This window comes from Piliocolobus tephrosceles, chromosome 6, assembly GCF_002776525.5.
Source record: "Piliocolobus tephrosceles isolate RC106 chromosome 6, ASM277652v3, whole genome shotgun sequence".
Lineage (NCBI taxonomy): Eukaryota > Metazoa > Chordata > Mammalia > Primates > Cercopithecidae > Piliocolobus > Piliocolobus tephrosceles.
The window spans coordinates 140,950,492-140,978,345 of record NC_045439.1 but is presented as its reverse complement, the minus strand read 5'-3'; the positions used below and the strand labels follow the sequence as shown (position 1 = coordinate 140,978,345).

Here is a 27,854-nt window from a genome sequence, read left to right as displayed (position 1 = left end):
AAGAGGCAACAAGCTGGAAATACCCAGGAACATCAGACAGATGAGGAAATCATGACCCAAAGAGGCTGAATGACCTCATGTCCCACGTATGTCTCGCACTTCATAGTTTACAAACACTTTCATAAACTCTATCTTCTATAAGTTAAAAAAAAAAAAAACAAAAACAACCCAACAACTAAAAGCCCCCTGTGAGGTTGGTATCATTACCCCATTTTACATATGAAGCAGCTCAGGCTCAGATGGACTAAGTAAACAGCTGCTGCTTGCCCAGTTTCCTAGAGGTAGTGCCTGTACTTGAAGCTATATTTTCTGAAATCCAATTCAATCTCTTTCCGGTTTCCCAGGTTGCTTCTTGGCTCACATTCACACGATAGACTGATTTTCAAGCTTTGAAAGACCATCCTTAGCCTCTCCAGGCTTTACACACAACACGTCCTGTCAGTTGTCAGATCACAAACCCTTCTACCTTTCCACTCCTTCCATCAAGGTCATAGGATGAGCGAGGTCATGGCTCCCTGCCAGGGCCCCTGTTGCTCCCATGCCTCCAGCACCTGTGTTGGGGTGTGGACATCTGTGGGTTGTCTTCTCCTCGCTGTTTCCCCTTCCCTTCATGATGGACCCTGATTGTTTGGCTTCCTGTTTGTGTGACCTGACTACTTTGTATGCATGATGGATTTGTGTTTGCTGGATTAGTGTCTGATAGCCTTCTGTATTCCCTATAGCTGTGCCACTCAAGTAGTTGTCCTGTGAACTGCTTGCTGCTGGCCTGCAATGAGACAAGTAGCCTTGCTGCAATGTGAACCGCACGCAGCTTCCTTTGCTCACAAAGTTTTGCTCCAAAAAAAATGTCAGCTGAACTAAACAGAATGTTTTCAGACTGGCTTGATTTATATCCTGCCACAAATTCCTTATCTTCCTGTGTTTAAGTAACAGTTTGGGGCCGGGTGCGGTGGCTCACACCTGTAATCCCAGCACTGTGACAGGCCCAGGCAGGTGGATCACCTGAGGTCAGGAGTTTGAGACCAGCCCGGGCAACATGGGGAAACCCCGTCTCTACTGAAAATACAAAAATTAGCTAGACATAGTGTTGTTCATATGTAGTCTAGGAAGGGCGGGTGCTGAGTTAGGAGGATCACCTGAGCCTGGGAGATTGAGGCTGCGGTGAGCCAAGATCGTGTCACTGCACTCCAGCCTAGGTGACACAGTAAGACCCTATCTCAGGGAAAAAAACAACAAACAAACAAACAAACTACCATTGGTGCACAGCCCATACTCCGAGTTCAGCTAAACTCTAACACCTCTGCACATAGAATGTGCTCAGTAAAAAGTTTGTTGAGTTAAAGGTAATTTCTCCCAAACTCGAGGAACATCATCTCTTGGAAGTTGCCCATTTCTATACCCATGATGGCAGAAGTGGAAAGGTGGAAAGGTTTGTGACCAGACAGCTGTCAGGACACACTCTGCCCTCAGTTTTTGCCAAAACCAAAACAACAATGATTACATAAATTCTCACGGCTTCCCCTCAGATAACCAACTAACAGACCAGGGCAAACTGTTGGTAATTACTTTCTCTTTTGTGTTTTGTCTCTACTGAGGTTCCGGCTTCAACCAGGCCCCCCGCCGCCTGGGGATGGGTGGAGAGTGTGTGCAGCCATCTGCTCTCTGCCTCTACCATGGCCCTGCGGATGTAGCCGGTGGCATCAAGGTGGAAGGGACCATAGGGAGGGAGTTGAGCAAAGCATCCTACCGGGGCTCTGGCTTCACAAGCACACTCTGCTGAAATCCTACAAGTTTCTCTGCATGGTCCTGTATTTGTATTTAGCTTTGTTTTTCTAACTGCAAGAAATAGTTTGACTTAGCGGAAATTCTCTAAACCACAATAACAATCCTCTGCCTACTATGCAACAATGGGTATAGCTCTGATGTTGTGCAGTAGGACAGTCCTGTGTTCTTCCTGGCTGTGTGACTCTAGGCAAGGAAATTAACCTCTCTGAGACCCAGTCTATGCATCAATAAAATGGGAGTAAGAATAATCCTTATAGTGTTCATGTGAAGGTCAAATGAGATAACTTAGATGAAAGAATGCCCTAACTTGTTTAAAATGTTTTCTCTTATATAATAAATCCATTTTCTAAAGATTATAAAACAGGATCCTTTCTGGATTCATCTTCAGCCCCAAGTTAGGTGCAAATGTTAGTTCAATCTCTTCAAGTTTGTTTAGAGAAAATAAATTTTAGTATGAATACTGGCTAGTGTGGCTATTAGAGGCTCTGGTACTTTTCCTTATGATACAAGCTGCCTTTCACACATGTGTGCAGAAAATATTCTCACATAAATACCCAAATGTCCGTGGGTCCCAGCTCACCTGTCACTCCATTCTCAAAGCCTCCCCAGACACCCCTAATGGAAATTCATTTCACCTGTTAAATTAATATCATTTTAATTCAATGACCATTTATTTGAGCATTCTACTCAGGCTGGAGACTGACGCTAGATGCTGAGGACACAAGGATACACAGATAAGACATGATCTCTTCCTCGAGGGGTTGTGGTTTCCTTTACTGACTGTTACCACAAGTTACTGCCACAAAGTGCGAGGAGTGCACTAATAGAAGTATTAGTCAGGGTGAAGGGTGACATGCAAAAGGAAGTCCTCAACCCAACTGAAGCACGCTTAGGAAAACTTCACAGAGGTTGTGCCAGTTGGGTCTCGGAGGTGGAGTAGAAGTTCACCATCTGGCGGTGAGGAAACAGCACAAGCAAAGACATGACTGTGTGAGGATGCCTCACGCGTCTGGGGACTGTCAGAGTTTGGAGCACAGGACTCCACAGGAGTGGCCTGAGGTGAATGGGTAGGCAAAGGTGGGAGGAGAAGGTGAAGGAGGGTCTCTGGCGATTCTCACATTCTATCCTGTGCTTGGTTGTGTCCACCCTCACCTTCCTCACTGGACTGTGAGCTGGCTGGGGGGTGGGACTTGGGGCTGACATGCTGCCTCCTCGGCGTCAGGCAGGATGCTGGGCACAGAGTGGATGCTAAGACATAAAAATGGCGAGTGCAAACTGAAATGCACATCTGTGATTCCCACATCAGCTTCTCTCCCTGTCTCACAACAGTAGAAAAGGCTTCTGAAATACAAATCTGCACCAGACGTGCAGGGGGTTATAATTCAGCCGGTCCCCTAAAAGCCATCCTTACACCTTCCTTTGGTGCTTAACCCACTTTCCAGATGATGCAGCACTGCTGCCTGCACAGGAGAGCTGAAAAGGGGGACATTTCTGAAGGCAGGAAGGAGACAGCGCCCAGCCGAAGCTCTGCTGACCTCCCTGACAGGGGGGAGGAAGTCTTGTTTTGGAGAAAGGACTTTCCAATGCAGAGCTGGTGCCACAGGCCCTGCATAAACCAGCATTCCAGGGTTGCCGATCTGCCTTCCCCAGAGTTAGAGCAAGAGTATTCCAGAGGCAAAGCTGTGGCTTAAAAAAAAAAGTCATGTTTAATTTAAAAATTAGAAACTGGAGCAGGCTGTGAGCACAGGGGTTGATTGAAACAAAATTTAAATTCCTGTCAAGCCCATTTAAACACGGGGGCCCTTCATAGACAATTAGCTGCTCCCTGTGAATGCTGAATAAACTCAGGCCTGGTCACTGTGAGAAGAGAGGCACCTACTGTGAGGCGCTGAAAAAAAAAATTAACTAAAATCAGGCTGTATGAAATATTTAGCCTTCCAGTATATCACAGGGGTTTGAAAGTGTAAACAAGACAAAAATCGATTCCTCCGTGCCCTCAAATCAATCCCCCAAAATGGTTAGGGCATCTGTTTCTGCTAAATTTTGTTTACATCGGCAGATTTGCCTTAATTGCAGTTGTTTATCTCTCATTGTCCCTGGGGCCCTAATCTCCCGATTACTAATACTTAACACTCATTTCACATCTAAAGCTACTTCTAATCCTCAACAGGTTTGGGGGGCTCTTAAAATTATTGAAACTGCAGAGGCGGGAGACACTGCCTCTTTGTGAAAGGAACATTTTCTTATCTACTACCAGCTGGGCCCAATCATCACCAGGGATGGCGACAACAAAGGTGCTAAAAGGCTCTTCCACAATGACTGCTGCTCCACTGGGGATTCAGAGGAGAAAAAAGAGCTTTGATGGAAAAATCTGAACAAGAGGCTAAAGCAGTCCAGCCAAATAAAGTTACTGTCATAATCAAATGCTGTCAATCACCATGAAAATCCAATTAAAAATGTTTCAGCACAGCCCTCTTAAGTGGAAAAAATGTACCCTATTTATACAAATTTTTGTCAACTCCACACCAATCCCACAATTAGAAAGTCCTACTATTAATTGAATCCCCCTCCCCCTCAAATTTAGAAAGAGATGCAGGCCATTTAGAAGCCTTCTGAGGAAGCTAAGACGCACACAGGCTAACAATTAAGAGTTAATCGGGTTACATTTGAAAATTCCATTTTCATTTGTGTCAAGGGAACCTTTGCACAAATAAATGAATGGTACCTATTCTCCTACTTCAGAATCAGTGACCATTTATATGAAGAGAACAGAGAAACGGTAAACCAGGATACTGGAAAGAAACTAGTCCACGCTCCAGCAAATGTCTCTCGGTAGACCAAGGCCTAATGTTTAATTCTAATCTTGAAAATTAAATAGAGGACGGCAGGCCCAAATGTCTCCACTGCCTTTCTGTAGTCTCTAAATGGCCAAGTGAACCTCAAATTATCTGCAGGCAGATTTTGCCCCTCAAATAACTCTGTATCTGAAACCATAAGACTCATAATCCCCAAAGGTCTCTCTCAAAACTGCTACAAATTAAAAAGCAAACAACCCATTAAACAAATCCAGCTGGTACAACTGTAAATAGGAGCTTTCTAATATTTTCCCCAGCTCTTAAAATTCCTGGTTAGATTGGTTAATAATTGATAAGAACTGCATCTATTTGTCGGTGTGTACTCAAAGGAAAACAACTTTGCTACCTTCAACAACAATTCCCAAATCCCAGGGACTAGCTTTAGGATCCTTTTATATTTCTCCCACAAATGGCTGAATGTCTCTGGTCTTTTTCAACTGAATCCGTTATTCCCAAGAGCTGGGGAGTGGGTGGCATGCATCTGATGTGCAGACAGATAAAAACCTCTGGGTCCCCTGTCATCAATCTAACAGGCAAAGATGGTGCTAGCCAGGAGGTCTCCTCTAGGTTTTGGCTCTCTAATAACCTCTGGATGCGGAGTTACTTGCTTGAGGTAAATTCTCAAGTGGTCAGAATGCATGCCAAAGATCATACGTGCTGCCTATCACCGCCTGGTTAGCACCTCCTAGCTCTGCCCATACATCCAGAGTGGGATGACTAAACCTTGGAGCTGGTTCTGATTGGTAATCCTCATGCTATACTGGTTGGTAAATGTTTTGAATATTATCCCTGTATTCAAATATTCAATATTCAAATATTGCAATATCCTAGAAATTTTATTATTTTGGCACCAAATTTTCTAACCCAGATGATCTCTCCTAGCAGGAAGTCAAACAAAAACCTTTTTAATCTGGCCACGTATTCTAGTGTGGCCACCCTAATTTACACTGCATACTGTAATGTCCAGGGATTGCTTGTTCTTGGATTAGTTTCTTCAGCTTTACTCTGAGTTCCTGGAGAACCAGATATATGTCTTGTTTGTCTTTATCTGTTCAGTGTTTACTTTATCTGTACAGTGTTTTACTGGATTGGATTAGAGAGAATAGCATGTGCAACCAACACTGTTTTGCCTAAATGACAGCAGACTAGGATAGGCACTGAATTATAAGATCATGATCCTCCTTCAAGGAACTTACAATCTAGTGGAAGAAAAAAGGTATTAAACCAGTGAGTTTCCCCTCTGGCTGTCCTTGTAATCACCTAGAGAGCTTTAAAGGTTTAAAAAAAAAAAAAAAAAATTACCTGCTCCCTGGCCAGAGCTTCTTTGATCCGGGTTGGGATCCAGGCATTTTTTTGTTTTGCCTTTAAACCTCTGAGGTGACTCTGATGAGCTGCTAGGGTTGACATGGACTAACTTGTGGCCATAAGATGAAGATACAATTAGATGCTCCTCCAACCTAGACACAATACATGCTGAAGGGCTTCAGAGAAGGGAGCACACAACTGTGAAGGCGAAGAGTACGAAACGCCGCAGGGAGGAGGACCAAGACCTTCCAAGGGAGGGGAGAGGAGGCTCTTTTAGGCTGAGGGCACCACTCAAATAACAGAAACTTTTAATGAGCTGAGTCATGGCCAATGAGGAACTAATGTGTAACGTACTTTAAAGACCCACCTTAGCCTCCCCACTGCCGTGAGCTGCCGCGAATCTGGCATGGCACTGAAGAGCAGCCCGACTGATCCACTTTACTCATCCAAGATAACCAAACTCTTCCTGTGTTCAATGAATGCTACACAGCTTCACTGTGCCTTGAAACAAAGGTACTGGGAAGATGACAGTCCAATAAAACACGAAAGAGGCATTACAGACATGAGTTCAAATAACTACAATCTTAAACAGGCAAGTCATCACTATACTAAGAGATCTGACTTGACTGATGGAGGAAAAAAGTTATGCTTAACTGGGAAATTAAAACTGTCAGATCACCATGATCAAGGAATGACAGACTTTATCTATATCTCGCTTGCTATGTGCATGTATATAAAGACATATACCTACACATACATATTTATCTGCTAAAGTCTTGTGAAAAGATTAAGTGGTCACATCTATGGAAAAACAAAGCCTGTTTTCTTAGGGTTATAATCTCTCTGTTCTTGCTGAAGTGCTAATGTGTCATCAAAAATTCAAATTAAAGCTGTCTGATTTAGTGCGATCTCAAGTATACAGACAGTGATTCTGCCGTTGTAATTATGTGCAATTAAAAAGCTAAAATCAACTTCTTTACTAGTGGGTTCCTCTTTATAAGCAGACACAAACAGATGATTTTAATGGTCTTCAGAACTTAAAAAAAAAATCCCATGGTTATCAGCTGAACCCTACGTGGGGCCCCCTTGCTGTTGTGATGACTTTTGTGCATGATGGAAATATTCAGTTGAAGTTACAATCCCAGCCAGTATTTCTCACTGCAAATTCTGGGTGGCATAGCTAATGAGCTACCTCCAAATGAACAACTGAAAACAAAATGATGTTTACAAGAATGAGTGGCCAGACACATTAGGAGTCTGGTCCTAAGGGTTCATTTTAAAACACACTCCATATGACACAGGTAATAGCTATCTGTAGTGAACTACATTCAAGTTCACAATTTATTAACCATCATTTATGTTTTAAAAAGCTTAATTAGGGCCGGGCGCGGTGGCTCAAGCCTGTAATCCCAGCACTTTGGGAGGCCGAGACGGGTGGATCACGAGGTCAGGAGATCGAGACCATCCTGGCTAACATGGCGAAACCCCGTCTCTACTAAAAATACAAAAAAAAAAAACTAGCCGGGCGACATGGCGGGCGCCTGTAGTCCCAGCTACTCGGGAGGCTGAGGCAGGAGAATGGCGTGAACCCGGGAGTTGGAGCTTGCAGTGAGCTGAGATCCGGCCACTGCACTCCAGCCTGGGTGGCAGAGTGAGACTCCGTCTCAAAAAAAAAAAAAAAAAAAAAAAAAAAAAGCTTAGATTTTTGCAAGCACAGGGTGGATGAGCACTTTGTAAGGGGACTATGGAAATGCACCTTTCTTCACATTTGTGCTCAGGGCACAGGTAAGCCCCGGACCAAAATAAACCAAAACTTATCTTTGGCATGTTTAGTAGAATGTGGTGATCATTTCGAATTGATCTGAGCCCAATGTTTCTAGTAAGCAGTAACAGGTAAGAAATCCCCCTACCCTTCTGCTAACCACAAAGGATCATGCTGCTCTCACAGAGGTAAGATCCTTTTCCATCTTTCCTCGTGACTGCCCTAAGACTTGCTGGTGACCCCATTGTTTACCTGCCTTCATAAGACCTCAGAACCCTCCCTTTTCTTCGAGCCATTCCTCAGTAATGAACACTCTCCCTACTTCAATAGCCTAAATAAAATCACCTTCTTAATTGTCCAGTGCATTTTGTCTTTTATAGCGGTCAGAAGATTTGGGTCTAATAAAGAAACAAAGCCATTTGGTGTGAAGCCCAAAGTCATACTGGAAGTTGAGTGCTGGACAGACAAAAATCTAACATTATGGTTACCCAGATTTTTAAAAGGACCATGCAGATGTGCAATTTATCATATACCTTGATTAGTTGAGAGAACAACCATCCATACTATCTGAAAATGTAATTACAATCAGGTTTGGAAAACCAGAAAAGCTACCAGTGACAATTTAATTTAGAGGAGTTAAGTTAACATCTCTTAGCAAGTAATTAAATGTTTAAACAGATTTTTCTAGAGCAGTTTGGTGCTTATTAGCCCCCAAACATTACTACCTCTTATACATAAAGGCTTAGCTGAGAAATGAGATGCCTTCAAGTTTGCAGCTGCTAGGATGACATGAAGGAAAAAAATCCAAAAGCACTATTCTGATTTTAACCGATACCCCGCCTTCTGGACCCACGCCAGCTTGGTGTATTTCCAATGCCACTATTTACTTGCTTTCTAAGCAAAATGTCAAATTTCAATTGCAAACTGCATCCTGTGTTTCTTTTTAGGTGCCTGGATTGAAAACCAAACCTGAGGAAATGCTAAACGCCTTTAAAGGATGCCCTACTCTGGAATGTACAAGGAAATGCACAAAATAACAGGCATTACTAGAACCTAAGGAGAAAACCCATGTTTTTAAACAATTACTAAAGCAGTATAGTAATAGCATAAAGACAATTTCTTCGCCAGCTTGTTTCTCTGAAATTCTCTCTGCCACTGAACAGCTAGAACAGATAATAACTATTAGTAAATCAAACTCCTCTGCAATATCCAGCTGTGCCTCACACATTTACATACAGATAGAATGGGTATATGTTTTTAATATGTATGTGATACGTACTTTTACCACAGCCGAAGTGCATGCTACAAAGGAGGGGGAGAATGGGAATCAGATCAGCATGAGATAATAAAGTGGCCTAGATAAAGTATTAGCCAGCGATTGATCTCAAACCGGGATGCTGCTTCTTCTGACCTGATTACTTACTATGCATAGATTCCATTAAATAGAGCTTAGACACGGAAAGCTTCTGGAAACACTCTAAATGCATAGAAAGATCTACCGTACTCTGAGCCCAAATTGTAACTGTGTGGGTGCCCACAGCCCACACTTTCCCTGCTCAAGTTAAGGCCCACAGTCAGGCTAGGCAGGGAGGTTAAAGGGCTGCCTGACAGCTGATGCAAAGCCCTGCTGAACCCCACAGAAAGCACCCCACCCCCACCCCCGAGCAGGCACTTTCCTGCGGAGTGAACACCTCCCTCCCGACAGTCAGCTTCTGGCCAAGTAACTCTAAAGGACAGAAGCAAGGGAGCTTAACAATCATTGAGGGTCAGGGTCCCCTTTGAAAAATGAAACAGTCATGAATTCCTCTTTTTGGATGCAAAGGCACATCTCCACATGCATAGATAACTTTGGATGTAATTTCTGGGGCTCTGACTTCCTAAAGTCACAGTCCATTGGTCAGGGGCTGCGCCCTCGGTTTTGCAGATAAACTGAAGTGGAGAGGGGATGGGGAGTTGGCTGAGGTTATACAATGAAGGAACGTGGTGGAGGTTCTCCCTGCTAAGTCACATCCTGACTTTAGCTACCAAATAACTCTGAAGGAAGATTAATTCCTCAGAAGGAATTCCTTGTGGTTTAGAGAAGCAAATGGTGTATACAGCAATGTCTCACATATCCCTTTTATTTCAAAATATTTAAACACAGAAGTTGAATAGTAAAACCAACCTGAACCCCCATCTTAATGCTCTCATCTTAAGCTGTCTTTGTTCCTGAGTTTAAGGGTCTGATTTTTATGTTTTAGGATCCTTCATTTTGATTATTGACAATTAAGGGAAATTTCTCTACCATCTTTGCATTATTGCTGTCTCCCTTCTTGCTGCAGTCCTACCAATCCTTTCCGACTGGCAAGGGGCTGGCTTTTTCCCACATAAGCCATGGAATCCCTGCACTGTCTGAAGCCTGCTGAGCATTCTGTCTGCTACCTCCTCAGGGTCTCCACTGTCTGAAAATTTGTCCCTAAGTTTATTGGTCCCAGTTCACAGAGCTGGGGCAGCACTGACACAGGTCTTTCCTGTGAGTTGCGGCAGTGTGATTTAAAAGCAGATTCTTTAATAATGGAATTATTATCACAGGAAAAGAACCGGAGGTGGAGGTGGAGGTGGAGGTGGGGGTGGGGTTCTACCTGTCTGGTGTCGGCATGCTGAATGTTCTTGGCTGCCTACATGCTTACTTTACCTTTAAAGCAGGGTTTAAAGCTGACTCCTGATTTCTGCAATTGGCTCTTAAAGAGTTGAAAGTCACAACTTTTCAAGGATGAGGGATCTCCCTATACATGAATGGGAGTCCATTCAAGATAATTGACTCAAGAAAAAAGATCCATGTGGATAGGTGTGCTGTTTCCAGGGTTCCTTCTACAGAAGTGGAATGTCTTAAGAGATTGCCCAGCTGGTGGTGAATATGTTGCCTATTTGAACTCCACCAGGTTAATGTCGAAGGGGGTTCTGTTCCAGCAGGCACTAGAGGCTTCACATTGCTCTGAAAATGTCTGAGACTGAGATATACTTATGCTTTGCCCATCCTGTTTCCTTTGCCTGGAATGGCCCCTTCAAAGCTCTCTATTAAAATTCACTTCATCCTCCAAAGGCCCCTTTCAAATGCTACCTTCTCTACCCAGTTTTTCCTCATTTCCCCAAATGGATCTCCACAGAACTCTGCAGTTCTTTTATAATAGTTACTTCATTCTAGTTATCTGTATACTTACTATAGCCCAAAAAGACTATCTGTGTGGCTTCCTCTACTTTATATCTTCTGCTGAAGCTAGAACAAGACTGTGCACAGTGGTCTATCAACTACCAAATTCAATTATTTACTGGGTTCTGAGATCTCTTAGGATGATGTAGATGCTGATGATCAAACTTTTGAGAGAACTTCTGAGGTAGCTTAATGGCTACATGCCAGAAAACCACAGCAGCTCAAATGTATCCTGGCCTCCCCAAAATGTGAGCATTAAATGAATTTCTTGGTCCAACTTTAAAATACTTCCACTTAGGACATAAAAACCGAAAACCATCATAAGAACAACGACACAAAGTGGAGGGCATAAAATAACTAAACAACTAAATGAGTTCTAACACTGAGATTTAAATGGTCTCCAAATTCTAACCTTGAGTTTTACACTTATCTTTAAGACTGACATGGTCAAAAACTGCCAAGATGATGATTTTATGACTCGATAAGGGGTATTCTGGTATAAACAGTGACCCTATCACCTAAGTGCCCACTCTGCATTGCCCAGACCCAGGAGTAAGGGTGATCTGGCCCACCAGTCCTATATTCTAATTTACTTAGGCTGGGATTTGCTGTGTTCGCTGGTCAAGGTCACATCTGGAGTTCATATAAGAGTTCCCAAATAGTGAATTTATAACTTCCAGTATTTCCAGCTGCCCATCTCTAATTTTCTTTCTTTGATTTGGAAATGGAGGCCTACAGGGAAACCTTGACAATCCTGCAGACCTCACATCTGAAGCGGCCCATGCAGCCCATGCTGGTACCCTGCTGGCTGGAGTAACCGTGCTTGGGAGATAAACTGCTCTTTTTGTGAAAGGCACAGGCCCCCACCCAGAGTGACAAATGGGCTCTACAGTTCATGCATTCCAGAGGAGGCTCTCGGCTTCCAGATGGGAGCACCATCAAATAGGTTGTAGGCGGGGAGAGAAAAGGAAAAATTAAAGCCATTAATATGCTGGAAGGAATAAAGAGGCTGGTTCCTTAAGACTGGGCCCCCAAGATGTGGCTCAGGTTCCTTAAGACAAAAGAAAACGTACTTTCTTTCTCATCCCCTATTGGGCCCAGTTTTTGCCCAAAGTCCAGGCAGGGCTCACTCTCTAACCACAGCAGCTTCACATATAGTCTATTGTTCCCTGACTCCTCACTGAGCCCTGCCAAAGCAGTGGTGCCTCACCACTGCTATACCTCTGGGAATGCATTCATTTAAAATCAAACAGTGAGCAGTACTAGAAATAATGTTAAATTAAGTATGGAATGGTGCTTCCTGTGACTACATTTTTCATTGTATTTTATTGATTTATTGATATTTATTAATTAAAAATGTGGGACAGCACACAACAGGGTGTAGAGTTGTAAAGAGATACATCTAAATACCTATGTTCTCTCTCTCTCTTACACACACACACACACACACACGCACACACACACACACATCACTTGCTTTCAAGGCACTGAAAGTACTCACCCTTTAGCCTTGTCTTTATGATGTGCCACCCTGGAGTGGTGTTCCTTACCAATATATACATCCATATACATTTATGGGTGTATGTGTGATCTGCAGATGTTTTATTTATAAGCGGCCAACTCATTGTAGCATTGAAACATGCATTTACAAACAAATATCTGTTTTATGAAATGTTATTCCTTTGTTTTAATAGCTGAGCTATCCAGCCATAGCATAATAATACACAAGGTAAATGGGTCTCCATCTCTAGAACCTGTTCCAAGTTTTCTCAAATGTGACTAACTGCAAGAATTTTCCAACCATCAAAGAGACCAAAAAAAGAGACCAGTTTATTCTAGACATGAAACCTGCAGAGTTATAAATTGCAGAGGTTTTTAGGGTTGATCTTTAACTTGAAACTACCCTGAAAACTGAGATTTTGCTCTAGGGAACATGAAGGAGGAAAGTACCTTCCTGAAAAGCAGTCATGATGCAAAAAGGAAATGTACTGTTATTTTATATTCAAGGATGAAATCCATATTATACAGAAGTTGGGGCACTGAAACTGTTTATTAGGTTGGAATACAAAGGATGAAACCTCTGAACTGGTGTCTGTAAAATGTGTATTGTTTAAAGAAGGTGAAAGAAAATTGGTAGGAATTTGCTCTGACTATAGAAATCTAAAGGCAGGGAATGGTATGCAAAACATTAGACAGAACAGACTATAATTATTATTTACTAATGCTCAATCCTAACGTTATTCTAACAGCTTGTGCATTGTCAAATCAACAATCTGCACTAAATAAATGACCATTTGGGAATTGTTAGGAGCATCTCTGTTCCTCTCCCTGCTTGACTAAAAACTGTCATTTGCAATCAAAGAAAGCTGCCTTGGAGCTGAGAACACAGCACTCGCAGCCTTGTAGTTGTCTCTTTCTGAGGAAAGACCAAAGATTCATATTAACTTGATCTTTTGCAGCCAGTTTGATTTCATTCTACATGAATCTAAGAGGACTCCATGCCACATTCAGAAATTTTTTGCAGAACTGCACTAAAAACTTATTGCACTGATGATCTTCTGTTAACAATCCTCTGAATTCTAAAAGGTTTAATAGCAAATGAGGATAAAGAGTAACCTACATTAAGTTTGTGACCCTTGATGAGGCAAATGAAAAGAGTTCTGCATTAACTTTCAAAAAGGTGGTGGGTTTTTAAAAAGTAAAAACTATTATCTGAGGATACGAGCTTCAAAAACATCTACCCAAATGAAGTAAATAATGTTGCCTTTTCAGAGCCTATGGCTGTTTTAAATTCCATTCTGGACTTTTATTTTTTTTATTTTTTTTATTTTTTTTATTTTTTTTGAGACGGAGTCTCGCTCTGTAGCCCGGGCTGGAGTGCAGTGGCTGGATCTCAGCTCACTGCAAGCTCCGCCTCCCGGGTTTACGCCATTCTCCTGCCTCAGCCTCCCAAGTAGCTGGGACTACAGGCGCTAGCCACTTCGCCCGGCTAGCTTTTTGTATTTTTTTAGTAGAGACGGGGTTTCACCGTGTTAGCCAGGATGGTCTCGAACTCCTGACCTCGTGATCCGCCCGTCTCGGCCTCCCAAAGTGCTGGGATTACAGGCTTGAGCCACCGCGCCCGGCCTGGACTTTTAAACAGAATGTTAAACATAAATATATAACTGAGAATTCTAATGTAACTAAAAAAATACACTTACCATCAATTCTTCAGGTGCTGGCCTTTCTTTTGGCTGTTTTCGCATACTACAGTGGAGAGAAAAAAACTGCTCATATTATCTGTGTCATTTGTATATTTTTGCTGTAATTTCTACCCATGGCTATTTGTACTGGAATTTGAATGTTTTCAAAATTCATCATGTTCAATTCTCGGCCAAAGTATTAGCATATATTCCCTTTCTTTTATTTTGGTCTTTACTTAATCACATTTCTGGGGGACATTATGAGTAAGAAACAAAAAGTTTTTTCCTTACTTTTTCATTTAAAAAATATTTTGCAACACAATAAAGAATGAATTTAAACTAAATGTATCCTAATTCTACTTTTGAAGTTAATTTGAAAAAAGCAGGAATATTCTCTTATTGACTCAATTATCAATTTATTTCAAACTTAAATTTACAGAATATCCTTTTTTTTTTGGTAATTGGGATAAGACAGTAAGGAAAGAAACATGACTGTAGAGTCAAATGAGAATACATCTCATTCTTTCACTATTACTCCAAATGACAAGAAGTATATAAAACAGGTCAGGAATCTAGATAATGCCACAAAATTACAAGTGGCTTGCTGTAGATTATCTTGACTTGCATTTGTTTTGGCAACAAGGCAAGTTGATAATTCATTAAACCACTGTGGGACAGCTAAATTTGTTTAAGCTGCTTAAAGAATCACATTCTTCATGCAAAATATTTGTCTTCCATGCATTAGATATAATTAGTAGCTGTAACATGTACTTAGCTATGTGATGAAGTGCTCACACATGGGATGGAGGTGACTGTGGGCAGCTGCCTACTTGATGGCTGTATTTGTTCTAAACTCAGAGTGTCCATGGGATAAAGTCATGAAAAGAGATTGCTGCTTCTATCACTTAGAAAAATCACACGGATGCTTTTTTCTTTATATAAGGCATTCTTCTAATAAGCAAGAAGAAAACTCTTCATATAATCTCTGCATTTGCTGACAATACTTTTTTAAAAACAGATTTAATGATCATTTGGTAAACAAGAATCGGAGTTATGAACCATTAATAACATCGAGGACATTTGCCTTCCCTATAAATAACCATATGCACCTCTCAAATACTGCATCCATTAGCAACTAATTCAAGCTGTCTCGCCAGTGGAGTTGGTAACAGTCCTAATCTGACATTCCAAAGTAGCTGTATCTCTTGGGAAAACAAGGCTATTACCCACTATCATTTCTGTTTCGGCTTGACATCTGTGGAAATTTGAATACAGGTTATCCCTCCCTCTGTCTCCATAAAACTTTTAAATAATAGCTGATTAATTTTTTGGACAGGAGGGAGGTGAAGCCTTATCCACTTTTCTCCCTGCTGCTCAGACCAGCCCCACCCCCAGGTTGGTCTCAGACCACACAGCGAGATAAGATTAGCGCTGTGATCCTGTCACAAATCCAACATCTCCTCCAGAGCAGAGAGGGTGATGCCCAAACCAGGCGCTCCAGGCAGTAGAGGAATCGCATGGTTTGTGTTTCAATTTTTGCATTTCAAAATAAGGCATTACCATGTGTAAAACACATGGCACACATTACCATGTGTTTTAGGAATTCCATGTAAAGGAAATTAAGAGGGATATATATTTCTGGGTAATGGTTCTAACATCATTAAGGAGCTTCAAAACAGCTCAGGATTCCAGTGTTTAATCAATATGTACACTTTTTTTCCAACATGGCATGCTTTGGAAATAAAATGTTTTCAGAGTAAAAATAGTTTTTAAAAGCTACACTATATTATATAAGTATTTTAAATAAATAGAAACAGTGTTAATAAAATTTTTTTAATTGGGGAGAAAAATTTCTTCCCCACATATATTTTCTATGTAATATAAACTGTATGAGACATTTTTATTAAGGGGTAACATGTTACACTTAGTCAAAAAGGTGATAAAGCTTGACATTTATATTAAGGAATATTTCTTGGTTTCCCTTTAGCGTAATCATCAGACGGATCACGGTGGGAGGGGAAGGGGATGGCGCACAATGATTTTGGTTAGCAAGAATCCTGATAGCATTACTTTGCCAGAAACAAGGGTTTCTTTCGGTGGGGTCTGCCCATTCATTTTCCAGCAGTGGACATGACTCTGGGAGAATGAGGACTTTGGTGAAGGAGGGAAAGGAGACCAACGTAGTTAAGAAGGAGTTGCGGTTGGTTTTGTCTCCTGCTTTGAGGACGATGATTCCTATGTTCCTGAATTCCTCCTCTCTCCTGGGTAATTTCTCTGTGCTGGAGTGAGGGAGAGGGCAGGGGAATACCTTGGCCTCCCAAGGTCATATCAGTCCTGCAGGACGAGGGAAGAGGGAAATGATGGTGAAGGGGTAATAAAAGAAAGATGTGGTCTGCTAGGAGGAAAAAGGCAGAAGGCTGGCAAAGAACCTCCTTGGCAGTAAAATGCTTGTTTCTTCAGGTATAAAATGACAAGGAGTAGCCTAGAGGCTCTGAGGGCCCCTGTGGCTCTTCTCAGTTCTTTAAGGGTTAAAGTGGGCTGAACTGTTTTCATAGTCTTCCAAATGTCAAATTTCATGAAATGGGACCCCAGTATTGTATTTAAAATACAATCAAAGATAACAGTTATTTACTGAAAATCCGATGAATTAATAAACTATGCTGTTTCCACTAAGTGACAGACAGTTTTATGGGTAACTTGAGGTTACATTAATAAAAATAAGCTTCGTACATCTGTTCAATAGGGGCTATAAAATTGTGTATTTCTTTTTTTTTTAAAAAAAGGATGGCAACAGTATCTGTGCTTAAAGAAGTATCTTGACTTTCAGCTGTTTATTAAATCAGGGAAAAGGCTCTGAAGTATGCTTATGACCCTTTGTGTAAATAACGTTTACATAATTTAAACAATTTCTTCATCTGCCCAAGGCCCCGAAGTCCCTCCTGTCTCCAAAAGGAAGCAGGGAGAGCCATAAGGTCTCACGGAGCTGCCGAGTTAATGGCATGTATCATTTACATTGAGGGCATGGCATGTTTGTAAACGGGCTCACCACTGAGTGATGAAATGTACAAACGGCTCCGAGAACTCTCCAACTGGAAGGACGGGCGAATCCTGGGATGGAGGAAAAACATGTCACCAAAAGTCACAACAGTTCCTTCTCTTTCTTTATATTCCCCATCCATCCATGTGAAGGAGCAGTGTAAAGATGAATACAATGAAAATAAGGCCTCACCCAATTAAAAAGACTGTCTTTACCCTATTCCACACATTTAGGTAAAAATGCCAAATTTTAACCCACACATATTTTACAATGGTGAGAAACATGAGAGCTGAGAGAGAGGGGAGGTGAAAAAAGGACAATGATAGCCACAGGGTAGGAGAGAAGGTAGGGAAAGTGTAAATGAGAAATTAATGATTATTTAAGTAACACACAAATGGTCTTGTAATTAACAAAGAGCTGTGAAATTATTCTTGTGTTGACCTTTGTTTCTTTTACCGGATTTGCTATTTATTTACACTTTCCTTTTTACTTACATTTATTTGTATATTCAACTGCTCTTTACTGTTTGCCCCTAATAGAATAATTTGGGTCAGATTTCTTTTCTTTTTTTTTTTTTTTTTACTTGAATAGAAACGCTTTTATAGGGAAAGCTGTTTCCTGAAAAGGAATTTCAGCCTATTTGCCAGTCTAGGCAGACTCCTCATATGAGAAAGCCAGTGAATTAAGGATACAATGAAAAACTCCCAACTTGACCACCAACCAAAACTGGGATGCAGGTGGGAGTCAGTCAAAAAAGCAGAAAACTACACAGCAACAAACCACCACCACCACGCAACACAGAGAGCAAACCTCAATACCGTTAGCAAAGGAAGGCTTTAAGAATTTAGGAGTTTTTCCAAGAATGACAGAGAGCGCCACTGTGTTTATAGTGTAACAGCTCAGGATGTAATGAAATTACACTGCAGAGTACTTTAACAGTCATCTCATTAGACCTACAGTTGGAACAAGAGAGCCACATAAAGTAGGCAGCTGCAAATGACTCCATTCTCATCTATTCTCATTTGCTATTAAAAATACCTTTCGGCGGCTTTTTTCCTCCCTGACATCCCTACACAAAGTGCCCTGCAAAGTATGATACATGCACCTATTTAAATTAACAAAGGAATGACTTATTTTAATCTCACTGTGCTTTGGAGTGCTTTGGCCATTTGGATGAGCAATATATCATTACATACAACCTTCCAGCGCTGCAGGCAAGAAACTCAGAGCATGCAGCATTTGGTGGGAGCCAAACAATTTCTCTAGCACACAACTGTGTCAAATGCATGCATGTATTCATTATTGAGAACGAGAGGAAATAGCTTTGATGTAGTGGAAAAAAGAAGATGATAAAAGCACCTCTGCAATATGTGTGTCATTATCAATGGTGGCAGATAGATACAATTGCACAGCCTCCTATGTGATTAGTAAATATACATATAATTGCTGTGGCCAATTATCAGAAAAATGAGATCGGTAATTACAAGACAGAAAATTAACTAGAACTCTTATTAAGGCTTTGTTTCCAATTCAAACAATTGGAAACTGCTGGATAATACAATTAAATCAAAAGGAACTAAGGGGGTCAAGGCAGCCAAAAAACAAAACAAAACAAAAAACAAACAACAAAAAAACCCAAAGAGGCTACAAGAAAAGAAACATGAACAAAATGTTTCTTGGTTTTTGCATATCTGTCCTCTTTGAATTTAATCTATTCATCCAGAAGAAGGGAGGGTTAGTAATTCTAAAATTAAAATTCTCATCAGTAGAGAAAGGTTAAGAGGAAAACAAAGGAAAAATGGGAGTGAAATAAAATCTTGCCAAGTTCAAAGGATTACATGCAGGCATTACATAGAGAGGACATGAAAAACGGGGGTGGATGTGTGGCTGATGAAACAGTCCACTCAAAAGAAACAAGACACAAAATAGCATGACAAGTCCTCAATAAAGGTATATAAAATGGCCACAGAAGTCCCATCGGTTTGAAGAGCAAAAATAAAACATGATATCAATTTCAGCTGCAGCCTATTTTGGGAAAGCCATATATATCACCAAGCCTGTAAGATTCTACAAGGCCCAGTTCAAGAAATGACATTTTACTGTCTCAAAAACCATTAGTAAAAAGATAGTTCAAAGTCTGAGGTATAAAAATTATGGACTCTGATCAGTGAGGAAGCTTCTCTAAGTCATCGCTTCACGGATTTTTTTTGAGGGTGTAGTACTGAAAGTATCTGAGTAGTAGTTGCTCTAAAATGCAATATTGAGGAAAATAAAAGCCTGCTATCTTAATGTGGTTCAATATTTACCAAGATGGTTAAAATTCTGGACTGGCTTTCTATAAAGATCCGGTATAAAACATGATGCTAACGTGGGCCTCTTCTCAAAGTATGATATCAAAAGTAAATTAATGAATTATAGACTAGCAACATGATGATGAAGTCATGTAAAAACGAATGAGAAACAAAATGAGGAAATGTGACATTTTGCATGGGTAGTTAATTTTATTTAAGACCTGCTATTGTAGCCTGTTAAGTTCCTCATATTATAAAACTAAGGAACACTGGGTGGTACCCATGAATAATTTATTTCACTTCCTAAAATGCCAGCCCAAGTCGACTTTGCAGAACCACAGCGAGTGGATTCTCATCTCAGTGGTGCCTGGAAAGAATCACTCATTAAAGATGTGGGGGAAATTCTAATCTCCATGCACAATGCCAGATACTTATTTTTGTTTTAAAATCCATGTCTCCTGCATCCCTCAAGGGAGAATCTTCTGAGATGCAGAAGACTGACTGGTAGGGGGATGGTGAGAATGCCACACATAAACACTGGGCAAAGGCATTTTCTGAGAGTCTCCCACTCCACACAAGTATGAAGGCTGTTAACACTCCAAAGGAAAGCAAATGAATATACCTGAGAGAGTTATTGCACTGCAGGACTTGACAGTATACTTTTCTCTTTTTAAAGCAAATAAAATTACAAAGTTAGTTTTGATCAGGATGTGAAAGATCTCCAAGAACCTGTCTATGTTGTTATCTAATTCACATACGTGAGGAGGGAGGCATACAGTAAATTTGCACTCCAGTTTCACTGTAGCTCACAGGAAGGGAAAGTATCTAGTCATCGGAGGGGTTCAGAGACTCTAGTAAAGCAGTTGCTGCTACATCCCAAAAATGCCCTTTATGAAATATGGGTTCTGGCAAGATGGAGAAATGTATTTCAAAAATTTAAATGTGGGTTGAAGAAGCAGTTACACTGAATTCTCAGTGCTGGTTGACACTGACTCTAAATTGTTAATGAAAGTCACTCTCTTTAAGACCTTGGGTGCCATACTTCACCTTAAGGGCTTTTTTTTCAGATGCTTTTCCATTGAACTTCTAAGCACAGAGGTATAGAACGAAGCAGTGGACACAACCTTAACCAAAAGCCTCAATCTGAGAGTCTAGTCTCAAATCAACTTTAGAGTTCTGCTGAAGTGACACAAGCTGATTCTTGTTATCAAGCTGGCAACTGTTACATAAAAACAGCTGCCATAAACCATTTTAGTAAGCAATTCTGGTCATCAAGGAGGACAGTTTCCAAGCCTCAGAGGTTTCAGTAACTACCTGGTCAGCCCCTTTTGCTAAACAACTGGAACACAAGCATGCAGCACGCTAGAGAACAGCGAAGGACAATAGGAAAAAGTTTGAGTGATGCCTTTGCCTTGTGAATAATGAACAGTTCAAGAAGGTCAACCCATTACAACTGAAACTGTTTAATTATTAATTATGCACAATCTATGAGCAAAAGGACAAGTTCAGAATGCTTAATGTATGTTAACTTCAACTGGACTCTCTCTGGGTATTTTGTTATTAGCACTTGTCAGCAAGGTACTCAGGCATAAAAAAAGGCAAGTAGCAGAAAATGTGTGTGTGTGTGTGTGTGTGTACCTGCACACTCAAAGAGCTGGTGGAGGAGACAAGGCAGGAAGAGGTCCAATTCCAACCACAGCTGCTGCTAGTTCACTTACAGAGTAAGTGTGCTAATAAGTATATTTAGTGACCTTGAAAGCAGGCAGATAAGCTGGATATTCCAAACACAGAAATCATCAATGAGAAAAATGCTTTCAATATTCAAGGAATATTCTTTTTTTAAACTATAACGTATCTTGGCTTTAGAATAATCTGTGTTATTAATCTACTCTCCACCCTGCAACTCCCCACCCCATACAAGTGCATGTAAAACTGGTAAAATCTGAATAAGATCAGTGGTTTGTGTCTTGTATCTATGACAATTTTCTATCTACAGTATAGATACTGTACTATACTTTTTTTTTTTTCAGATGGAGTCTCGCTCTGTCACCAGGCTGGAGTGCAGTGGCGCGATCTCGGCTCACTGCAACCTCTGCCTCCTGGGTTCAAGCAATTCTCCTGCCTTAGCCTCCTGAGTAGCTGGGACTACAGGCGTGCACCACCATGCCCAGCTAATTTTTGTATTTTCAGTAGAAACAGGATTTCACCATGTTGGTCAGAATGATCTCCATCTCCTGACCTCGTGATCCACTGGCCTCGGCCTCCCAAAGCGCTGGGGTTACAGGCGTGAGCCACCGTGCCCAGTCGATACTGTACTACACTTATGAGATGTTACTGTTGAGGCAAACTGGGTGAAAGGTACACAGGATCTCTCAGTATTATTTCTTACAACTGCATGTAAATCTAAAAATTATGTCAAAATAGAAAGTTTAAAAAGAAAAGGTAAGGGACAGGGACTATTTTTAAACAATTAGATGAGGCCTAGATTCTTAGTAGAACTCTGCTTTGTATAAGGGAGAACGCTGGCATAAATACTCAACTGGAAAAAAGTTAAGGGCCCTTTGCTTTTCCTGAGGACTATACTTTTGCCTGTAATTCATAATTAAAGGTGACAGTGGGACCTGACAATAATGTGGTGGTTAATTCAGACACCGATAAGGCATAACATAAAATACTGTGTAAAAATGATACAATCATTCATTATTCATTCATTCATTCAACAGCTTTTGTGGGCATCTACCATGTGGAACGCAATGAACCTGGCATTGTGGAATGGCTGATACTTAATCCATATCCTCAAAGAATCTGTGTATTGTTCTGAGGGATAAGACGTGCACCCCTAATAACCAGCCCTGCAGGATGGAGGAAGTAGCCACGTAAGAGTGCCAAAGCTGGACACTCAGGATGAACAGGGGGGCACTGAGGTTTTGGTTCAGTTTGGCTGGTAGAAGTGAGTTCACAAACGAGGGTCATGGGGAGTAAAGTAAAAGAGTCTACAGCATGTGAGATACCTTATTTGCTCCCCTACTTTCTTCTTTCCTCTCTCCCAGACAGCACCTGAGGGTGGGAGGGACCTTGAATGTTGTAGTCTGGGTCCTGTTCCCTTCTCCTTATACAAAACAGACATTCCTTCAAACCTTATGCATACTGGCAGTAAAGCAAAGGAAGATAGGACAACTTCTCAAAAATCGCAAGGCATTGGCTCCACTGGTGAATTCTGAGGTCAGTTGTACTGTGGCTGGATTAAACCAGCATGGCAAATTAAATGAAACATGGCCAGCCCTCTAACTTTTTTTAATAGCCCACTTCTAGACTTATGGTGTCAAGCCACCAAGCCAACAGGTGTTCAACATCAGAAAATCATCTGTAGTCTGACCAATATTGACAGTCATGCTCTATATTTTAAACGTAAATCTTTTAATTCATGTCTGACGTTCCTTTGGCCTGGCCCAACAATGTCTACTCCTAGGCACTGGGATTCATATTAATTGGCAAAGCTCTATTGGATCACTGCATTCTATCACGTGCTGGGATCAAAGGTCATTTGTAATTCTAGGGGCTTCATGCCCGGCAGGAAAGCGTTTTGCCTGTCAGACCCCAAATTGGTTTCTGATCCTCCACTGTTCACTGCCTTAGAGTAGCATCTTTATGAGACAACTGGCAGAACCCATAGGGCAAATCTGTACTTGCCTGAGGAGAAAACCGAGTTTGTTTTAAAAAAAGAAAAAATCTAAAAAACAAAAAAATGAAAAAAACTGGTCCCTCACCTCTAAGGATCTCCATAGAAGCTAATCTTCAAACCAAAAATGACCTGTCCAAGGTGTAAACTAATGTGAGATTCTGGGAAATCAGCTATATTTTAAAGGTCCTCAATGTTCATATCTGTACATACCTGCTGTAACAGAATGTAGACAGGGGGAGAAAAAAGCAGTCACATGTTATCAGAAGGAGAAAGGCGGGAAAGAGATGAATAGGTGCTCCTGGTCTGAGAATGAGTCTCGTTTAGAGTGAGTAGCCATAACTACATAGCAGATTGTACGAATTCAATCAATGCTTGTTAAAACATTGAGTTTATTTTAAAATATGGCCACTCCATGAAGGAACAATCAGCATTTTGATTCTAAGTGTATTTTTGATTTCATGATGCAGATAGAACTGACCTACTTCTTGGGGTGTTATGAGGGAAAACATCAGGGTGAAAGCAAGGCTTTGAACTTAGGAAGGCTGGCAGATGACATACCAGAGAAGAAAGCCTCCAATCCTGCTCAGCTGGAGAACAGAAAGCCCGCCTTTTACTCATCTCACTCCACATCAAGTCTTGAGCAGAGAAAGTGAAAGATGATTCAATTTCCACACTGGGTCACCCCATGCTCTGGGCTGCCAGGCGTGACAAATTACATATGTGGGCATTTTGGTGTGAAGTTCTGTCCACTGGGTCTGGGCTGACAGTAGCAGCTCATTTAACTTGTCTCAGATGGGCCTGGAACCACGGGGTAAAGGCCTGAATTTCTGCCACTGAAAGGCCCATCCTACCCATAAACCCTTCAATCAAGGAGAACCAGCTGTTAACCAAGTGAACGCCACTACCAGATGGCTTATAAAAAACAAAATACTAACGAACAGGTCTAAAGGAATCTGTCTCTGGGTAACTGAAATTTGAGATTATAGAGATTTTTTTCCTACTTTCTTTTTCTCCTTAATGTGTTTTGGAAGTTCTTCAGTACTGGGATAAAAGAGAAGAGAAATGATCTTTGTCATTATTTGTCAAAATGGACTCTTCATTTAGTCTGCTTGTTTTTTTTTTTTTTTTTTTTTTGCCATTTAAAAGATTTATATTTACTTAGAAATGTTGTAAACATATGGTAAAGATCTTACTGTTTTATAACATTTCTTGAAAATAGGTGAGTGGAGAAACGGAAAACAGATTAATCTTTTAAACTGTGTTTATAATCGCTTCCTTTCCAAAGCCAATGAACATCTTTTTTCTCTTTTTATTTTAGGTCTCTTTTTGGTCATCAGCCATAGTGCACAGCATTTTTTAGAGGTGCCTACATGAACAGTACACACATACTCACACACTAGCATCCACATATATCTCCCTTTTCAGTGGTTTAGTCAGAGCAGCAAAAAACATACTTGTCTCATACCGAAGGGATTTCATTTACAAAAGTAAAACCCGTTATTGTCCTCTTTCCCTGCAGCCTCCCAATGCATTTCTACTGCTTTTCATAAAACACTGCTGCAAATAATCAAGCATGACCACTGACATCCACAAGATTGAGTTTTAGGAACCATTAAATGAGCTCACCCTCGTGGGAAGTCTCCTGCTCAGGCTGGTCTAAAGGTAATTATTCAGCAATTCCTACCTGTGCTTTTACCTTGTTCCTGTATAGTGTTTGAATTTCATACACTGGTCAGGTCAACTTTTTTCCTCAAGAAAAATCTAGCTATACATGTTTGATCCAGTACCTAAATTAGAATGTTAATATACACACTGGCATTTCACCTGGTTCTACAGAAGTGCTGATTAAAAGCAGTCTAAAAGGCAGATCATAAACTATATTAAAAACAAAAGAGAAAAATCTAGGAGAGAAAAAAACGCTTAATAGGTGCCCAAATGAAAAAAAAATAATTGATCTTTTCATAGATAAAGAGTTAAGACTGAAACATCTGAACCACATCCACACACTGTTGAAGCACAAGAACCTGGCAGGTCCGTGTCCCGAAAAACCAGCAAGCCATGACACTATCAAGTCAGCCTCTGAGAACTCACTGTAAATCCAAAGTCCACATCACCATACTGTATGTCCTCCTGAATGTTCACTCGACTGTTAGTTAAAATAATTACTGCCATTTGCCACCTGCACTGCCAGCTACAGATAAAGGGGGAAACAGAACTACCAGTGGCTGCGTGTATGAGTGTTGGCTGTATTTGCCTACACGTTTTCAAACAAATTCAAAGGCTGCTTCAGCTTCAATTCAAAGGCTGAGAATTATACATGAAACTGTGCATACAATAGACAGACAGAAGGGAATTTAAAGCTGGTTTAAGGAGACACTACACCAGTTTAAAATTAGTTACTATGAGGGGAACAAAGGGAAAGAGGGAGGGAGGGAAGAAGAGGAAATGAAAAAAAATAGAACTACATACTGTGAAATGAATAAGTTCAGTTAGAATGTTCATCAGGATTTGGAAAATCATAATGCCATCTGCTACTCTGGACCTCAAAACATCAGGGATCTCGTGGGCCCAGACGTTTCCATTTCCAGGAGAAGGAAGGAGCTTACACTCCCTGGAATGCTGCCTCCATTCTGGAATGGAGGGAACACCCCAGCCGACCAGTTTGGAATCTCTTTTGAGAACATTTGTACTGCTCACATACGCATTTTCCCTGGTTTAGAGAAAATTAACAGCCGGCAAAACGATTACAGCAACTCGGCAGTGAAGCAGAGCATTGCCCCCAGCCCAAGCTGCTGGGTAACTGACCCTGGCATCCAACTTGGGCTCAGGGTGTGGAGGTCCCATCATGGTGGATTAAATGAGCATTGTCCTATGGCTGGGTAAGACTTCACAATAGAGCAACACATGTTAAATGACAGCAGCCAAAACTGGCCCCACCAGGCAACTGCCCATTCACAGACCGCTATTCATAGGCCTCCACCACCAAGAAATTAATTCATTAATAATACATCAGGCTTCATGGACGATTCAAACGAACACAAAGCTACTTGTTCAATGACTGCCTAAAGATGCAGAATTTTTTCTGGTTAAAAAATCCCCACAAATCTAATTGACTTACTAAATCAAAATTATGGGGATGTTTATGATAATATTTTGGTTAGTAAAAAAGAAGAAATGGATGAGGTCTATTGGCTGCATTCACTCAGTGCCACTTGGAAATAATAAAAATACACATTTTTTTCAGCAATAGTTAATAAAATCTAATTTTATATAATTGTGTGTTTAAAAAAATTTTTTTTTGCTTCAAGTGACTTTGTACATCCTTCAGACTATGAAGAAAAAAATTTTCTTATAACTTGTTTCTTCTGTAACATTTTGTACTCACTTCTTTCTTACTCCTCCCTTCTGACAACTCATAAATATGAATTAAATATAATTATAAATGAACAGAACATTAACTTTTGGATTACTGCTGTGTTTTGGTAGAATGTTAATGTCATTTCTAAAGAAACAGTTATTACCAATAGAAAAAGTAATTACTAAAGGAATCCTGGCCTTAATGCTAACGTATTTCCAATTTTCAAACCAGCCAAACTGAATTAATTTAAACACACTGGACTTTTCAAAGAAGGTATTAGATTTCTAACGATTGCCTTACATAAAAGAGGAATATCAGTTTTCAGGATCCCAACAATATATTCCCAACACTCTGAAACACAGGTCTAGCTGACAATACCGCTGAAAGGACAGGACCATTGTGTGCATATGGTTGTATTAGCTTACTGAGTTTCTCATGCCTCAGTCATTAACTAACACAAGCTGCACGTACCATGAAATCCCACATCACAAAAACCTGTTTGTGGGAGTGGTGGTTAGAACTAGACACTGTGGTCGGACACTGTGGGTCTGCAGGTCCTATCTCCCTTTAACCACCTGCAGTTATGTGCTATGACAGCAACAGGTCATCCTTGGGATGCTGGGAATAGGAGGGGGATGGTATTACTTTTACTTCTTGCTAACTTCAGAAGCCAGAATCATGGTAAAGTCTCTCAGGTAAAAGATGAGTGGATATTAGTTCCTCTGAAGTTGGTTAATCTCATTTTTTCTTTTTTTTTTTTTTTTGAGACATAGTCTCACTCTGTCATCCAGACTGGAGTACAGTAGCGTGATCTTGGCTCACGGGAACCTCTACCTCCCAGGTTCAAGAGATTCTCCCACCTCAGCCTCCCAAGTAGCTGGGACTATAGGCACATGCCATCATGCTTGGCTAATTTTTGTACTTTTTTGTAGAGATGGGGTCTTACCATGTTGCCCACCCTGGTCTTGAACTCCTGAGCTCAAGTGATCTGCCTGCCTTGGCCTCCCAAAGTGCTAGGATTACAGTCATGAGCCACCACGCCTGGCCTAACCTCGCTTTTGAATTTCTGGGAGGTATTATTAGGCAATCATTCTTGCCATCAGCATCCCCCACCCCCCAGCAACAGCTATTTTCATAGTCCAGTGGCTTCTCAGGCACCCTGCCTAGGAATGAGTGATTCTACATGAATGAATTTTTTAAGATAACACATTTAAGAGCCAAACTTATTGTATTTCAATAGAAATCTTTCTAAAAGGATTCACATTCCTCCATGCCAAATTAAATAGAGTATGCAGAATAGAATTCAATTAACTGAAAGATGTGGGGTCATTCATATGAACAGCAAAACTGAACTGAGTTGCAAAATACCTATGCCCTTTGAGCATGTCTGCAGTGTGAAGTTGTCTT

The 27,854-nt window shown here is 40.8% G+C and overlaps 1 protein-coding gene across 20 annotated transcripts in view; it reads right to left on the bottom strand.

The window, feature by feature from the left end:
• Nucleotides 1-27,854, bottom strand: part of MAP2K5 (mitogen-activated protein kinase kinase 5) — a 273,801-nt gene that overhangs the window by 20,778 nt on the left and 225,169 nt on the right. For 13 of the 20 annotated variants that reach the window (XM_023220742.2, XM_023220744.2, XM_023220756.1 and 10 more), the window contains 2 exons: nt 17,126-17,187; nt 14,098-14,143 (listed from right to left, as the gene is read on the bottom strand). The exons of 6 other annotated variants lie outside the window; for them this stretch is intronic. In XM_023220742.2, the coding sequence (XP_023076510.1) occupies nt 14,098-14,143; nt 17,126-17,187 (108 nt within the window). Of the gene's footprint in view, nt 1-8,986; nt 9,010-14,097; nt 14,144-17,125; nt 17,188-27,854 lie in introns of those variants that run through there. One more of the 20 variants, XM_023220747.1, reaches the window with a different exon arrangement.